Source organism: Acanthopagrus latus, chromosome 3, assembly GCF_904848185.1.
Source record: "Acanthopagrus latus isolate v.2019 chromosome 3, fAcaLat1.1, whole genome shotgun sequence".
In the NCBI taxonomy this organism is placed as follows: Eukaryota; Metazoa; Chordata; class Actinopteri; order Spariformes; family Sparidae; genus Acanthopagrus; species Acanthopagrus latus.
Window position 1 is genome coordinate 23612609 of NC_051041.1, and position 13524 is coordinate 23626132.

At 43.8% G+C, this 13524-nt stretch overlaps 1 protein-coding gene across 1 annotated transcript; it reads left to right on the forward strand.

Moving 5' to 3' along the window:
- The first annotated feature begins 2206 nt into the window (after positions 1-2206).
- On the forward strand, positions 2207-12217 carry tent5bb (terminal nucleotidyltransferase 5Bb). Its single transcript, XM_037094202.1, has 2 exons — positions 2207-2975; positions 9343-12217. Exons 1-2 carry the CDS (start codon positions 2820-2822, stop codon positions 10366-10368), a joined length of 1182 nt encoding a protein of 393 aa, XP_036950097.1. The 5' UTR covers positions 2207-2819; the 3' UTR covers positions 10369-12217.
- The last annotated feature ends 1307 nt before the right edge of the window (positions 12218-13524 follow it).

Sequence of the window (13524 nt, forward strand, 5' to 3'; positions counted from 1 at the left end):
AGCAAAGTAACATCGGTAACTCCCGACACATTTGCCAGTGCACCTTAATATGTCGCACACCTCGCGTTCAGTCCCCCGGGGCTGTAAAATAAAACTATCTCTGAAAGGTGGGGGTGTGACACAGAAGCGGTGCTGTATCTCCTCAGTTATGCTTTGGTTTTATTTTTAGCACACGGACAGGTGCTGATTACCACCGACTACACAATTCATTAATGACAGCGGGGTCACTGACGCCGTATTTGTGACACGCACATAACACATCTCTCGCTTCACTGACATTTACGAAAGACACAAACTGTTCTTCACTCTTCTTGGATCGAACAATGACCCACGATGACGAGGTGTCATATGATCAGCCCGACATCTGATTCAGTCTCATTCCACAGCGGTCGAAAATGATCTAGAATGTTCGGAAATCTCTGCACAACAGGTCTGTTGGTCGACCCCAACATCCAGGAATTAGTGAGTTGCCGTTCTGACCTTTTCTCGTACATTACAGTATCACCAAGTGAATTACGCGGTTTTTCCTCCTCACAGGAAAACCTCGGCGAGATTTTGTATTCTAATGTAACCATAGTCAATCAAAGATATTAATCTTCTTATGGAAAAACACCTGATTGGAATTTCTCGTAATTCCCTGGAAGACTGGATGGAAATATGCAGCACCATGGCAGATCCTGTTCTTTTCCAATCATATCGCGTGCCAAAAAAACTTTCCAATTGTATGAGGTTTACTTTGTCATTACCCTGTTTTGCACAGCTCTGGGAATGACAATGGTCCGCCGATTGTCTGGATGATGGATGGTTGCATCAGAACGCAGTTATTCAAGGTTCGTTGAAAATGAATCTGCCCATGACCTTTGTCCGGTTCAACCAGCAGGTGAACGTCTCAACATCTGTCTTTACAATTACTCCTCAAACAACTCTTGATGATCAAAAAAAAAAACCTTTTGAGCCGGAACTTCATCAATCCGACAAGAAGTCGTCACACTTAAACAACAAAATAACCCATCCGTCCATGTCCGTGTAGAAAGACACACGTGAGCGGCTCTGGATCTTGCGACAACTGTTTATCAAGCTGTTACACAATCCCTGCTGAACAATATCTAATTCCCTTTCAGAATGTGACAACGCTATGGTGTAGGTAAGATGAAGGGCAAAATCCTGGTTTTAGTTCAAATAAGCACTTGATAATAATAAAAAATACAGTTTATTGAACATTTGTTGACCCACCCAATTCTAATTCACATAGACTCTCTATATAATTCTGAGCTTTCTTCCTCCTTTACTCCAACTTGAATAAATGTTTTCGAGCACTTGCTGAAATGACTTAGGGTAACTGTTTCAGAAATTTCTTTACATCATAAAGTCCCTAAAAATATTGTGTTTCCTCATTTAGCTTTGTACTAATTACAGGGATGAGGTCCTACATCAACGTTAATTTTTTGGCCAAAGTTGGCACAGTTTTGGTCACATCATTTCAGATTTCTGTGTCTGCAATTTTTTTTTTTTTCCCCTGCGTCCTCCTCACGGGTTTGGAGCTGATATTCCCACGCAACAATCCGAATTTAGCGACAGTCAAATTGTTGAGTTGTTTGCTCACGCTCACAAGCCTCTGTCAATCACATCTGCTCAAACCAGACCACTTCATTTGCAAACTAGCGTTAGCTACTGAGGGAGAGGCGCTCGAGAACACGCATGAAGGCTGTGACTGTGGGATGTTGGCTGGATGGATTGCCATGAAATTTTGTGCGGACATTCAAGGTTCCTTAAATGTTCAATCCACGCGTGGCCTTCGTCCAGTTACCCCAGCAGGTCAGGTTTTCACGTATCGATGAAATATTTCAACATCAGTTTTTAGATTTATTCGAGTCTGTCACAAAGAAATCCATGTTCCAGGAGCATCAAGCAACTTCAACTAATTGTCGACAGGCTTGTAGAGGCATGAGAGCGACAGGGAAGGTCTCACTCTGCTCACATTTGGCTAATAAAAAAAGATGACATGTGTGAATTGCTACACCAGGTTAAATTGAGCTACTTTAACCGTTGTAACACATTTAAAGACAGTTTTCCAAGGTGTTATTAATCTTACTAAGTGCCACCTTTTTTGCCACAACAATTTTTTATTATTTTGCTCATTTCCTCGTCCAAAAATAATTTTTAAAATATATTAAAAAACATGACTTTTTTTCAAGGTTTCCGCGTGTCTGCAACAAACTTAAAACACAGAGCAGGTTTGGATGTTGGAGCCAAACGTGCCCAGTCGCAGAGAACTGGGTCCTCTAATTGCGCTCAACTAGTAATTACCATATTTCCTACAGTCCTTGAACCTGCCATCTGACGCATGGGAAGTAGGTGTGTGTGTATGTGTGTTGGGTGCTGTGTGTTTGGAGGCTAGTCTTCTGTATATTGTAGTGTTCATAAATCTCAGGCCAGCCAATAGGGAGGCTGCAGTTAATCCCGGCTCGGTAAAAACCCGGTGTGAGTCCAGAGGCGGCTCTAATCTGAGGACAGAGTCACACAGACGCACACACACACACACGCACACACACACAGAGGAGGACTGGAGGTTTCTACCTGTGGAGATGTCCGTTATTCTACAGCATTTTTCTCATTACGTTATTGCTTTGAGGAGGCTTTTCTGAAAACTCGTCTCAGAAGAGGGAGACGCTCTCTGAACCGCTCTCATCATCCACAGTCACCCGAAAACTCCAGCGGCTCTCTCGTGCGGGATTGCGCTGCGCCCTCGCCGCCGCTGTCCTCACCACAGCCCTCACACCCTGTGGACACCCACCCCCACTGCGCTCAGTCGGGTCGTCATGTCCTCCGGTGATGCCTCGGAGCAGAGTCGGCGGGTCAGCGTGCTGTCTTGGGATCAGGTGCGGCGCTTGGACTCCATCCTGGGAGAGAGCGTCCCCATCCACGGCCGCGGGAACTTCCCCACGCTGTCCGTGCAGCCCCGGCAGATCGTCCAGGTGAGAGCCCGCTGTCCGCCCGACTGTCTTTAATGTCATTATCAACCCCCCCCCCCCCGCAACCCTTTCAAAATAAAGTCTGCGGGAGCGCATGTGACATTAAAGATGGAGGAAAGGGTACTCAATCAACATTAGCAGAAAGTTTACTTTTTTTTTTTTTGTTGTTGCAAGAAATCAAGTAGCCCGAATTAGTTATAGTTACCTTACATAACTCCCCTTTTTTTAAAAGTCTACTTCTGTGGGGTTGAATGTACTGTACGGTTTCTGTGGTTTCACACTGCTGTGCCTGCAAATCACAAGCTTGTCATTTCAATTCCAAAATCTGTCAGTAACTCTTAAAGAGGGGAAACAAGGAGAGGGGGCTGCTGATCAGGTTGAATAAGTTTGTGTCTATTCACTAATACACCCATGCAAATACAGACAAATACACAACACGGCAAACATGGAAATACTTGTGTAAATGTGTTTTTCAGGTAGGTTAATTTCCAACATGTTGATTGTTATCAGCTGATTATATGAAGCCTAGGGTCGTTTGGCTGGACCAGATGTTCATTTCTTCAGTTTCCTTTGGGAATACATTCTGAAGTTATGTGTCTGCATGCCGTCACATAAATAAGACTGTAAAGCTTCATTCAGGGGACAATGCAAAAATTCCTGAGCAAATTCACTTGTTGCATCGCATAGTGTGGCTTAGAAAAAAAAGAAAATCTAAATAAAACAAAAACAAAGACAAAAAAAACAAACTCCAGAGCAACCTGACCCTAACAAAATCCTTCCTGCTGTGTCTGGTGTGTTGACACACAGATCGCCGCAGCTGTTACGAAACATGCGTGCGGCGGCGCTATAGGGGATCTGTGGCATCGCCGCTTGCGCTCGAAAAAGAGACACCTGATCACTCGTACTCTTCACACTGACACGGGAGCCGGGATGATCTAACGCTGTGACTGCAGTTTTCCACTAGCTCACTAATGCGCCTGCTCCCTCGGCGCTCTTACAGAGATAATGACCGAGCCACGGCATACTTACTTGGAGTGAAACGTATAGGGAAATGCCTGGGTCGTAATTTTCCCTGCAAATTATTTAAATGGCTTTCGCCCGAAATCCAGGTTCTTGTTTCACTCTGGTGATTCATATTTTCTGTGGTGATCCTGTGGGGAAGGAAAGACCCTCAAAGACAAAACATTTCAAGGGCCTCTATAATCAAGGAGGCCCCCACCATGTCCACTCAACATTCCCCACTAAAGTCTTTCCTTCATTACGCAATCCTGGAAGACAACAGGGACCCCAAACACTTTTTTTTTTTCCTTTCCATGAGTGCTTTTGGAGAAGACCAGCTTCTGGAAAGTTAGCCCACTGCTTACCCAGCGTCTGATGGGAGGCTCCGAGGGTTTCCCTCTCTGTCTCCAGTGTCTGAGTGTCAGCGCGTTGGATTAGCTAAAGTGCAAAGATAAACATTTGAGTAATCCATGGATATTTTTTTTCCTCGAATCTTTTTAGCTTTAGAAAACAGGTTTCTTGCTGGTGGGGTCCGAATTAGCAGTGCAAATACTTGCTAACGTCTTAGCAAAACAAAAAAGCCACGGACTACATAGAAAAGCAGTGGAAATGAACTTTGATATAATGAGCTGCCTATGCTAATATGAAAAAGAATCATAACTACTATTTTTTTTTTATGTTCATAGCCCTTTTAAAAAAAAAAAAAAAAAAGATATATTTTACACTGTTAACCATTTGTGAATTTTGTTTGCATGGCCAAAATCTACTGTAAGTATCTTTGATGTGAAGTCTGCGCAGCACCACCTCGCAGTGACACGCTCATTTTGACAAAAACAAAAGCAGAAGTCTCGTTTCCCTGTCATGGACTTACAAGTCGAGCCAGTTTCAAGTCTCTGCGAGTTGATTTTCATACCATATGGACATGAGTGGAAACCAGTGGCTGCCTGGGAGAGAAAGGAAAAACACATTCAGATCTAAACCACTATGATATGTTTTGGAAAATGGCTGACAGTAATGTGAGGTATCGGTGATTCATGGTAAATGGGCTGCAACATGCGAAACCGCCAGTCTGCTCCGTTTAATGTCATTTATTTTTAGCCTACGCAGAGCGCTCTACCTGAGACAGATAAGAGACGATTTGGGAACCTGCCGCTGTCGTCACAGACTGGGTAAGGTGACCAACGGATCACACTCCCCAAGAGTCAGAGGGGCCCCCTGTCAATGGTCGGCCTGTCTGAGCACCACATTTAAATAACATCTGTTCGTGGTCTGGTTGTGAGTGCGCCATGGGAGCAGTGAAGGAAAACTTTTACTGTTACTTACACCTCTGTGCTCTCGATTTCATTAAATGTTGACAGTTATCAACCCGCAGCCAGAATCAGAGGGCCTCTTTATCTACAGAGGCCCTGTGCACATACGTGGTAGCATCATACCGCATGATGATAAACACAGATATCTGGTGTGGGAGCCATAGCTGACGTCATTCGCTGAGTGGTTTTCTGTGTGGAGGCGGAGGTATGGAGTCTGATTCCAGCCCTTCAGGCTATCGTATACAAACTAAATTGTTGTGTCTAGAGCACATGAGATAAGTCTCGTCACTGCTTTAATCATGGGGTTTTGTTTTTTTTTCAAACTTGAAGGAGTACTTCACTTTCCCGCACGGTAGAAAGTGATCTGGATTTGAGGCTGATTGTGAGGGGTGGATTAGTGCCTGTAATAACACTGGGCTTGTGGGTCAGGCTTGACAACGTATCACTGTGGTAAGTGAAGACCGGTCGCCTGACTCCACTGTGGCCTCCGCCACACTGTAAACCAACTCCTCACTGGTCCATTGTTGAGATGGAGCAACATGAAGACACCACATGCTCCCAGTGCTCCCTAGAGGAGGAAACCATTCACCTCAGACTGTTCAGTAATGATTTTTATTTGGCACTTTGCTTTTGATCTTTCTCAAAGATGTGGGCAGTGCTGAAATGATCTTTTTGTCTGTTTTTTTTTTTTTTTGTTGGTGAATTTAGAGTTTTGTCGGGCTTTTAAATCCAGTTCGACATCACTTCCTGTGTGCCTCTAGTGGCCATCTGAAAACAAGGAAATGAGTTTTCATTTCTGCACTTCCAGTTCCCTTGTCTTAAAGTCAGTTGGGTTTTTGAATGGGCTTTTGAGTAATGCCTTAAAGGGGCTCTTTGTAGTTTTGTAGTTTTATACTTAAAGGGTAACGCCACCAATTGCACACATTAAAGTTTGTTTACAGGTCTTGTGGGTACTACTGCATATGTTGAAATAAGTTAAAAGCCACCAGTGTCTGCAGAGGAAGCTGCATGTAATCTGATAAAATGCCCACAGTAATGTCACTCAGTTGCATTGTGGGTAATGTCGGTGGCAGTTTTTCGAGAAGAAAGAACACTAAAACTAAGTAGACTTTTTTTTTGCATACAGTATGCAGTTGTACTCTCAGAGACCTGTATACACACTATCATCTGAGAAACCCCATACTAACCTATACACACGATGGATCTTTAAATATACACCCAAACGTATTATATTCTTTAAAGATGACTACTAAAACTAAACTCTTACCTGAATACATAAGATATGAAAAATCTAAACCCTGTGAAAAGTTAAGGGGCACTGGGTATAATCGGAGGGATTGGACTTAAGTATTTTACCCATTGGCTATGGCCATTTAGGGTGGCAGTGAGCTGGTTGCAGGGTGTCCATCAAGATGGGGAATTACTTGATTACACTATTACATCACAAGACACTGTCACAGTTACAAGACACATGACGATGACAAACCACAGCTTCCACTCTCACCAGTTTTATCTTACATGGTTGGCACAAAAATCTAATGCACCTAAAGTCTCCTCGGACGGGTTCCTTAGATGAAATCCTAACCCAAGACATTAAAATGTCTTTGAACCCGTGAAGCAGATGAACAAATCCTTCATTGAAAACATCCATCTCACAGGGGTGTAGTAGCATCACGTTTCAGCCCGTGACTCACTCTGGTCTCAGCGTACAGGTGAAAGTGACCACCCGAGTGTAGGAAATTCAAGGAAGCTTTTCAAATCAGAGGAAAAACCATCATCATCATCATCATCCCCCGCTGCCTGCCAAGCTACTGTACGACTGACTGGCTGGGTTAGTTTTGGAGTGAATGCGAAGGTCAGGGACTCGTAACTCCTCGTTCGCTGTCGCCATTTGCTTGGCAGAAGGATCATCTGAATCGCTGCCCGGAGCTCTCATTGGCGTCCAGGGGACTATGGGCTGGTAAACGGCTGGGTCATTTCGTTTCATAATAAAAACACACTCAGGCCGCAGCTTAAATGAAATACTCAAGGAAACGATTGACACTGGAGAAGGAAAGTGGAGAGACTGTTGTATGTCGCCAAGGCGTTGTCAACACCAGACAGTCTGGTGTGTTTGCGGCTCTTTTTACAAGGCTTTTTTTTTTTTTTTTTTTCCTCAAAACGTCGGCGGAAGTGTCTCCCTTCGCTCGGCTCACCAGGTGCTGGTGCGTCATGTGAGAAATGTACTGGCCCGTTTTATGAGTGCTGAAGGACGGAGGTGGTGGGGGTGGCAGAGCGCCGTTTCCTCATACGTTCCATTCCGGACCCTCAGACAAGGCAGATCGTGGCGTGCTCTTAACTCGGACCAACTGTTTAAGTGTGAGGTCAGAGCAAATAGTGCTGTGGGTTTCCCTCGCTGGATGGTGAAAGGAATCCACTTCTCTTAAGTGTCGTCCAGCGAAACCCCATCTGCCAGTGGATTGTGGAGGGATGTGATGCCTTGTTTCGTTTCTGTTTGACTTGAAAAATGTTGGCTTTGTGTTGGAACCTTAAGTTTATAAGATACACTCCTTTGATTTTGAGATGAGAACATAAACAGGAGGTAGGGGGAAGAGGGCTAGCATGGGGGGGGGGCACAGACCCACTTCAGTGAGTCTAAGTTATTTTTTTAATTTAGTTTCTTATTGTGAAAAAGCAAGTTGATGATTATGTCCAGGTAAAAGTGATCCTAGATCTGATTTAAGCCTTTTAAGCCACTGGTTGCGATGAGTCTTAAAATTAGGGTACGTAGGACACTCCCATGAGTGTACAGTAGGTGAGCTGAGACCATAAACTTCTGATGCTATCATGCTGAACTACATTTTACATAGACCCTTTTTTTTAGTAGTTGCTTTTTTTTGGGGGGGGGCGTGCCACAGGTTTAAGTTCCAAAGCAGGCTCAGTTTGCCAAGACCTTAGAGGGAGTTGTGTTATGCAAACTGGTCCTTGAAGAGCAACAGTTTCATCCACTATTTTATTCACTGTACAGTGCATTAGCTGATACCAAAGGGAGCGAAAAGACACTGCAACATGAAACACACCGTCCTCATCTCAGTTCCTTTAATCTTCTGTGTTTTTCTTGGCCTTAGTCAGCTGAAAACAGCATCTACATATAATGGAATAACAATGTTAATTTAAGTTAATTTAAGTTAATCTGTAACCACGAGGCAGTAGAGCAAGTTAAAAAGAGACTGTGAGTATCTCAGGTTACTGCATTACCTAGCTGGATAGATGTCTGTCTACATTTACTGATGGACGGGATGACAGTGAGAGTATTTTGTATTTTTTCTTTTTTTTTTTCAGAACAGACAGCTGTGTTTTGGATTTCTTCAGAATTTGCCTTGTTTGGCTCATTTTGTCATTTGAGTGATGCAACAGACAGGAAGCATAAACATCTCAGCTGTCTGAGGCCTAGTGGTCTCCCTGAGCATCACAGCAGCGCAATGTGGTGCGCGCCTTTTCCTGCCAAAGAGTGTTTATATGACAGCGAAAGGGTTTTCTCAATAGGAACACAAGTTTAAAAGTTCACAGCTGAACCGTGGAGCCTCTTACCCAAGACAAGCACCGACTCGTCGTGTTCACAGTTTTATCTCTCTTGATGTTGCTTGTGCTCCTTGTGAAGTGATAAGACAGAATCAGACATGCAGCTCATTAGAGGTCTACTGTACAGTATATAGGGCAGTGTCACCCTCAGGCTACAGGATCGTTTGTAATAATGACATTTCCTCTAAATGGGTGACCGCAGCCTCCACTGCAGTCACTTTGTGGACAAAGTGTTCTGAAGCAAGATACTGAAAGTCTGCCTGCCTCAGGGATCTGCAACTGGCTTTCATTGACTCTGCATGTAGCTGCATCATTCACATGCAACTGAATATTGCAAAAAAATGCTCAAAATCTGCAACTCTGTTGACTGGAAACTGATGTTATATTAACACAGTTAGTACTTAAAAAAGTGGATTACTAAATATTGTGAGATTATCTTTTTGTGGCCACCTATCACTAATCTTTTTCTGTGTTTTCTTTTTTTCTTTTTTTTTTTTCAGGTGGTCAGGGCTCGACTGGAGGAGCGGGGTGTGGTGGTGCGTGATGTCAAGCTGAACGGCTCAGCGGCCAGCCACGTGCTCCACCAGGACAATGGCCTCGGCTACAAAGACCTGGACCTGATTTTCGGTCTGAGTCTCACAGACGACAAAACCTTCCGGCTGGTGAAGGATGTGGTGCTGGACTGCCTGGTGGACTTCTTACCTGAAGGGGTGTGCAGGAACCGAATCACGGCCCTTGCCCTGAAGGAAGCGTACGTGCAGAAACTGGTGAAAGTTTGCAATGATACGGACCGCTGGAGCCTCATCTCCCTGTCCAACAACACCGGCAAGAACGTGGAGCTGAAGTTTGTGGACTCCCTGCGAAGGCAGTTTGAGTTTAGCGTCGACTCGTTCCAGATCACTCTGGACTCGCTGCTGCTCTTCGACCGCTGTTCCGAGACTGCCATGTCTGAGACCTTCCACCCTACAGTGCAGGGGGAGAGCATGTATGGAGACTTTGAGGAAGCTCTCGGGCACCTTTTCTCCAGGACTATCGCCACCCGCAGCCCAGAAGAGATCCGAGGCGGCGGGCTGCTCAAGTACTGCCACCTGCTGGTGCGCGGCTTCCAGCCCTCCTCCGAGTCTCAAATGAAACAGATGCAGCGCTACATGTGCTCGCGCTTCTTTATCGACTTCCCAGACATCGGCGAGCAGCAGAGGAAACTGGAGGCGTATCTGCAGAACCACTTCGCGGGCATAGAGCACAAGCGCTACGAGTACCTGGTGACGCTGAGGCAGGTGGTGGACGAAAGTACTGTGTGCCTGATGGGCCACGAGCGCCGACAGACGCTGGGACTTATTTCCGCTCTGGCATTGCGCGTAATGGCTGAACAGCATGCTATCCCCGCTCTGTCCAACATCACCTGCTACTACCAGCCCGCTCCCTATGTCAGAGATGTCAACTTCAGCAATTACTATGTGGCACAAGTTCAGTCACCCATGGCCACATGCAGTAACTCTTATCAAACGTGGCTGCCTTGCAGCTGAGCAATGACTTTTAAGGCTCATTTATGCTCAGCGTTCGATACGGATACAGATGAAGCCCTCTGTTTGTACTCTGTGGTCATTTTGTCCGAATATGTGCTCGAAGCTTACACTTCATTTTACTGGTCTGGAAAAGTCATGGCAAGTATGTGGTCAGTACCAAGAAACATATCCAAAATTTCTTTGAAATTACCCCAGAAATACCACAGTATTTACCACATTTACATTTCCAACTAGTTTCTGTCAAACTTCCCTCAGCAGGTGACTAAATTGAAGTGAGTTGTCACAGCTTTTCAGATAAGGGATTAAGGCAGTTAAGGAAATTAACTTTTAAAATGGTAAATTAGTAACTTGATCCTGTTGTAGTATTTGTTGGTTATCAACAGATTATGGAGGCAAATAAATATTCAAATAAGACATTTTGGATAACTGTTCCAAAGTTGGACTGATCTTCTTAAATTATGGTGAAGAACATTGACCTCAGTCTAGTGACCTGCAGAAGTTAGACAGAAAACTAGTTTGAAAGTAAACTGCAACAACTCACTTTAATTTAGTGGCCTGCTAAGAGGGTGTTGGACAGAAGGTAGTTGGAAATGAAGCTGCAGCTCCTCACTTCAATTTGTTGGCTCGCTGAGTGGCAGTTAAGCAGAAACCAGTTGGAAGCTTCCTGGGAATTAATTCAAGGAATTACCAGCTATTCATCAACTACTTATTGGAAAATAGCAGCGTATTATTATCATGTTGGAGTAGCTCTCAATACATTTTGAAGTAATCATTGTGGTAATTGGGGGGTAATTTGAAAGAAATTTCAGATATGTTACGTGGTGATTACCAACTGCTTACTGTGAAATTTGCAGAAAAGAATGAAATGTACCAAGCTTACGGATCCGGATGAAACAGAGCAATGCCAACGAAAAATCACGGGGTAGTGTAGCCAGTAGTTTATGTGAGAGCACCATAGGACGTTACATAGAAATTTGAACAATGGTGGTAATTCAAATGTACTGTTGACACTGAGCTGACCTTTACTGGATGTATTGCTTAACATCTATACCAATGTAAAGGATGCATGGAAGTATGTGGGCAGTTACAGTAATGATTTGAGATGGATGTATGTATTATCGGACGTAAAGGGAACATCAATGAGTCTCAAGGATGTCATGAGAGCTTTGGGTTTTATCTTTACATTGATGTAAGCTGAACATTCGCTCGGGTGCTCAGCACCTCTGTAGCAACGGGACTTTTTTTTGGTTTGAGGCCCATGGTGGACAAAAAGGAACTTGCGCATCTTTTTTTTTTGTTGCCAAATCTTATATCAAAACCATTCCACTAAGTTATGTTGATTAATACTGCTGTAAAAACAAACAAACAAACAAAAAAAAACTCATTCGAGCCATTATAATTATACCTTTTTATTCTGTTATTGTTTCATTACCAATGTGGATGTGTATGGAAAAATATGAAGGGTTGATATGTGACCGAGGAACTTTGCCAGTTCTGTTTCTTGTCCAATGGAGACTTGTGTTTGGTCTTTAATGAAATGTAAATAGTTGTTACGAAACCAGAGAGAAAGAAAGCCGTTTTTTTTTTGTTCTGTCTGTGGTTACAGCTGACCTTGACTGGGAGGGGAAAAGGACCAAAGAAATACTTCCTTGTGTAGCATGACAAACAAAGACTGTATATGGTTCCAAGTGCCTGAAAATGACCGTCTTTATAATAGTTGCAATGTAAGAATTGTTTTTGAAACTTTTTCATCCAGGTTACTGTACATTTCTATATCCAGGGTCAGGGTATTTGTTTTTAAATCATTAAAAAAAAAATGTCAAAAATGGAAAGATGTGGTACACTGGTCTTTCTTTGCTCTCTCTCTCCATAGTTCCTAGAAGGAAGATAAGGACAAACTGTTTTTGAAATGCTCCAGTTGACTCAAGTTAGTCTGGAGATGTTCGTCATGAATGCATACTCTCTTCCTTCTCTGTATCTCAGTTTCTGTGTCTGTAGCAATCTCTCTCTGCGTCTACCTCTCACTATCTTCCTCGATCGCACACAAACTCCTCAGTGTGTTGTCTGTGTTCCATCAGCCAGACACCCACTGCCCTGACACAAACACTTACTTGTTCTAGCTCTGTGCTTTTTTCCCCCCTCCTAGAAACGGGTTCCCCCGGGCCCGAGCCTATACATTAGCCATTTCCTTCCACTTGTGCATCCGACAAGGGGTTTCCTTGGCCTCATTCAGAAAGGAGAGATTGCTGTTGCTTGTCTTGGATGAGTTGAGCTCTGAGGGGGCAGCTGAGGACCAGGTGGTGAAATGGGACTGCTGGCTTTTCAGCAAATGTAACGATGCATTCCAGCGCTTCGCTTCCTGGATGATCAAAACAGCTCCGTATTTCATCCTCAATTAGACCAACATTTCACCCGCTATGAAATTTCATCCAAATTACTTTTGCATGTAGGTTGGGGGGGAATGACTTCTTGAAATTTATTAGAGCATGAAGTGATATGTTGCTGGGACACACCTGCTTGCTCTTGACGGAGATAGAAAGTCCCGTACCGGCAATGCTGGAACACTTCAGTGAAGCGCACGCTGATTTCTTAATAAAAGTTAATTTGGAAGGAAAGTGTCTGTCAGAGTGATTAAGAGAATGAGATATAAATGCATCAAGGGAAATTTCCCTCCCTGGGTTAGCTGTCAGACTTGTCTCTAAACTGCTACTGATACACTCAAGGAAACACAGGACACCCCTGGAGAGTTCCACTGGAATAAACACACATTTGAGCCACAACTGAGACAGAGCTTGTCGTTTCTTTTAACAATCCAGTAATTTCTGCGTCTGGTGGCCAGACCTCAAGAGTCAACCAGAGAGCTGTGGAAATGCATGATGAATGTTAACAACTACAGCAAGTGGTGAATGTGTCGAGGGTTCCATTTTTTTTTGTCTTATTATTTAGATTAGTCTTAGTCTCCGAAAAATAAAGTATATAGGGCCATGCTGCAACACAATCTAATGTCAGGATGCTAATGTCTATTGGTCAGTTGCAACATTTTGATCACGATTCAAAGATCTCAACAACTGTTCGATGGATTGCATGATTCTGGTGACATCGATGATTCACTTTTCATTTAGCTGCAAAAACCTGAAAACTAGTGACATTCCCATC